This window comes from Sycon ciliatum, chromosome 3, assembly GCF_964019385.1.
Source record: "Sycon ciliatum chromosome 3, ocSycCili1.1, whole genome shotgun sequence".
Taxonomy (NCBI): Eukaryota; Metazoa; Porifera; class Calcarea; order Leucosolenida; family Sycettidae; genus Sycon; species Sycon ciliatum.
In genome coordinates, this window is record NC_088645.1 from 40,194,971 (window position 1) to 40,199,262 (window position 4,292).

Here is a 4,292-nt window from a genome sequence, read left to right on the forward strand (position 1 = left end):
AAGCCTCATCCACCGTCAGAGCCCAAAAATCGTCAACCGTCCACCAACCGTCCACCACCATACGCCAGTTGACAAACCCCCTTTAAGTTTATATTTCTGAATAATGCAGGTGCGTGATGTCCACAATTTTCTTTATAGTGAACATGATACACGTAGCAACTTTTAGCAAGAGTCCCCTTACTTTTAGTTATTTTTGCCGGCACACTTTACTCTTCAGTCCAGGCCTCCAGGTTGTAACTTAATCAGGTAATGGCCCTCCAAGACAGTAGTAGTAGTAGTAGTAGTAGTAGTAGTAGTAGTAGTAGTAGTAGTAGTAGTAGTAGTAGTAGTAGTAGTAGTAGTAGTAGTAGTAGTAGTAGTAGTAGTAGTAGTAGTAGTGGTAGTAGGTAGTGGTAGAATTTATTATTTTACTAGGGAGCTCCCAACAGGCGTTGCCTTTTTACTGGGAACCCTAGGAATGACTTGGTGCTTGTGACAAATGCAGAAAGGGGCTTAGCTTGACGACATCCAGGTGGAAGCATGTTCCATCTGTCTGCTGCCAAAAATGAAATACAGTTGGTCGCCTCGTCAGAGTGGTCGGCCCGTCCCCTTGCACGATAGCTAGGCTAAAGGCTAAGTAAGGTGCCGGGAGCAATACACACAAGTACAACGTATTGCTGGCGACTCCTTTGCCTATCATGTCAAAAAACCCAGGGAGTCCTTTGTTCGAGTCCCTGTCATAAACCCGTATGTACATTGTTGTATGCACTTCACTTGGGGCGGCGCTCAAGTCAGTGAAGTGACACCCCTACAATTAAGACTGTCTCCTTCTTCCCCTTCCTTTTTGTCACAAAGACAACAGATAGTAAGCGCTTGCTCCACAGTTGCACATCCCCCCAAGTACCGGTACATACTAGATGTATGCAACTTTTTTTACCAGGCTCTTTTTGACGCTATTGCCAGGCAGTACTGCCAGTACTGCAGTAGTGTAGTGATACTGTGCGCATGACATACATGTACATGTATAATCATGATATTAAATACGAAGTCAAAGGTGATGGTGGTGACTAGTAGTGGTGAGGATATACATGGCGCATATGGCATGCATTGGAATCGTGGCAAAGTACTGATCGATATGATGACAGCACTACTATACCAGTACTTCCGAAGTATGCATGTTTAATTGTTTATCCTATGAGTATGAGGGCCCTATCTTGCCAGTCACCTAGAACCAAGCTTACATACCGGTAACCCCAGTTAGTTCATGTACTCATGCAGTACTCTTGCTACAGTGCATTTCAAAACTATAGTCTAGACGCGTAGGGTTTTTGAAATATTTCAAATTTGGCTGGAACTTTTTGAGAATAGTTTTCGGAATATTGCTCAGGATCGCTCCACAATTACACTCATATAGTTTCTAAAGGATTGGATAACAGACGCCCAATTTGGAAAAATTTATGCACAAAGTGATCACAGATTTTATGTGGTATAGATGCTGGCATAACGGTTTTTGCCTAGGTACGCGTCTATAGTTTTGAAATGGACTGTAGTACAGTGTACATCTGAAGAACGTAATAATGTTCAAGACACAGGTATGCAATGTTGGGCCAACTTGGCATTCATAATACTGGCAGAAAGCAAAGTGTGACAAAGAGTATGATAGCTTTGCACTCTGTGTTACACTGCGCATACACTGTTTGTGTACCCCCGCCCCCAAACACACACACCAGAACTTCAGGCAGAAGTAAAAGTGTCCAACACCGCACTACAACCTATGCCGGGATCTCAAAAAAGTCAGAACAACTGATCAAAGCAAAAATAATAATGTGCAGAAAATGAATACAAACTGAAGACTGAAAAGTGACGGCAAAAGCGGCGCAGACCACCGTGAGCAGGAGAGGATGCCAGCAATCAATGTGTTTTGTAAGAAAGCAGTAGCGTACTGTTTCGGGTCCCCAGCCTGCGGGCAACTGAAGTAGAATGTTGTGGCCAATGTATTATTATAATATCATGGACCACATAACAACAATAAGCAAGCACACGTTATAGTTCATTTTAGTGCGTGTAACGTTAGTTCCTTCATCCCGGTAACGCCAACACGGGTCAAGATTTCACGAGCGCCGCCGCACCCATGCAGTCTTCTTATTCAAGACATGCCGGCAAAGGCTTATCGATGAGAGGTGAACATTATGATAGTGTACTGCGCTGACGTTATTGAAAACAGAATAGAACCGTGGCAGCGACGAAAAACACACTTTGGAATATGCGTACGAAAGACCATGCTGTCCAGAGATTAGAATAATAGCATAGCCTGGAGACAAACCTAACGAACATGATGCTGGTAAAAAAATGAAACCAAAACAAGAAGAGAAGAGGGAGGGGGGGGGGAGAGAGAGAGAGGGGGGGGGGGGCAATAAGAAGACGCAACGCAGACAGCTCATACAGCGTGGGCGGACGTGCAAACAAAAGCGGCCGCCGCATTCAGCACATAAACATACCAGATGAACATCTAAAAACAGCACAGGTACTATGCTTTGTGAATGCCTGCATTCTCAGCATAGTCAACAGAACGGGAGCATGCGGGTATCAAGGGGGAAAAGAAGCATGAAATTGGGCCACTAGCTATAGTAGAATAATCAAATCTACACTAGACACACGGACTAAGGTATTGTAGTTCACATGGTGCGATATCTGGCATAGGGGTGTGATGCACATAACTGTACACAACAAAGGAAAGTGATTTGAAGAGTGGACACATCTGAGACATGCTCCTCACGAGCACTGTTTTATAGGAGAGTCAGAGCGAGAGAGAGAGAGAGAGAGAGAGAGAGAGAGAGAGAGAGAGAGAGAGAGAGAGAGAGAGAGAGAGAGAGAGAGAGAGAGAGAGAGAGAGAGAGAGAGAGAGATAGAGAGAGAGATACAGAGAGAGAGAGAGAGAGAGAGAGAGAGAGAGAGAGAGAGAGAGAGAGAGAGAGAGAGAGGGAGGGAGGGAGGGAGAGAGAGAGAGAGAGAGAGAGAGAGAGAGAGAGAGAGAGAGAGAGAGAGAGAGAGAGAGAGAGAGAGAGAGAGAGATACAGAGAGAGAGAGAGAGAGAGAGAGAGAGAGAGAGAGAGAGAGAGAGAGAGAGAGAGAGAGAGAGAGAGAGAGAGAGAGAGAGAGAGAGAGAGAGAGAGAGAGAGAGACAGAGAGAACAGAGAGAGACAGAGAGAGAGAGAGATACAGAGAGAGAGAGAGAGAGAGAGAGAGAGAGATACAGAAAGAGAGAGAGAGAGAGAGAGGGAGAGTGTGTGTGTGTGTGTGTGTCAGAGAGACACACAAAGAAATCTGCCGTGAGTAAGCAACATATCGCCAGCCCTATTCCAGCAGTTAACACGACACACTCAGCTGATCACCTTACGGTTTTGGTGGGTGATGCAGATCGTGAGCTGCCAGCACCACCAGCATTCATGCTATGCCAGCAATTGTCAAACTCCGCCTTTCTGTCCAGCACGCGCTGCTGCCTAGCACGGCAGCGATCCTCCAAATCTGCTATGTCCTGAGTGAGTGCCTGTCTCTTCAGCTCCACAGCCTCCTCGATGGCTTTCATATCGTCGGGGCCCAGCAGCGGAGTGTCACGCTGAACGCCCACACCGTCCAGTACCTCTCCCATGCGCAGCGAATTACGCACGCACAGGATCGAGCAATCGGCGTCCATCGGCACAATCACGTCGCTGAAGATCTCCGACATGAGCTCGTGGTTGCGGCGGAAGCGCGCAGTCGACACCTGCTTCTCGCCGTGATCGTCGTCAAGATCGTCCTCCTCTACTGGGTTCTGCTGCTGCTGCTGTTGTTGCTGGTGCTGTTGTTGCTGCTGGTGGTGCTGCTGTTCCATGACGAGACGTCGCTCGTCGGGCCGATGCACCTGCATCAGGGACGGATTGCCACCGGGCATGGCCGCTCCGCCAGCCGCAGCACCACCGGCGGTCATTGCTACTGGCGGAGCGGCGGCAGCAGCAGCAGCGCCACGGTGGTGCGGCTGCGGGAGCGCGTGCGCCGGATGCATGGGCGTCTGCCCCGCCGTCGCCGCCTGCTGCTGGCTGATGGCGGCGCCCGGCATGGCCATGGAGCTCATGGCGCTGGCCATCGACGACTGTCCGAGGCTCTGCATCGCGCCCATTCCCATTGGGGTGTTCCCAGCACCGATGCCAGGGGGCGGTGCCATACCCATGTTCTCGCCGCGCAGCTGAGCGGCAAACCACTGCTGACGCTGTTGATACACGGCGGTATGCTGATGCTGCTGCTGTTGCTGTAGCGCCATCTGCTGTTGCATATCC

The 4,292-nt window shown here is 49.0% G+C and overlaps 1 protein-coding gene across 1 annotated transcript in view; it reads right to left on the reverse strand.

Moving 5' to 3' along the window:
* Positions 1-1,764: 1,764 nt before the first annotated feature.
* Positions 1,765-4,292, reverse strand: part of LOC135812193 (transcription factor SPT20 homolog) — a 3,393-nt gene continuing 865 nt past the window's right edge. Inside the window, exon 1 of the mRNA XM_065325517.1 lies at positions 1,765-4,292. This exon is cut by the window's right edge and continues 865 nt beyond it. Within this exon, the coding sequence (XP_065181589.1) occupies positions 3,368-4,292 (925 nt within the window). The 3' untranslated portion in view covers positions 1,765-3,367.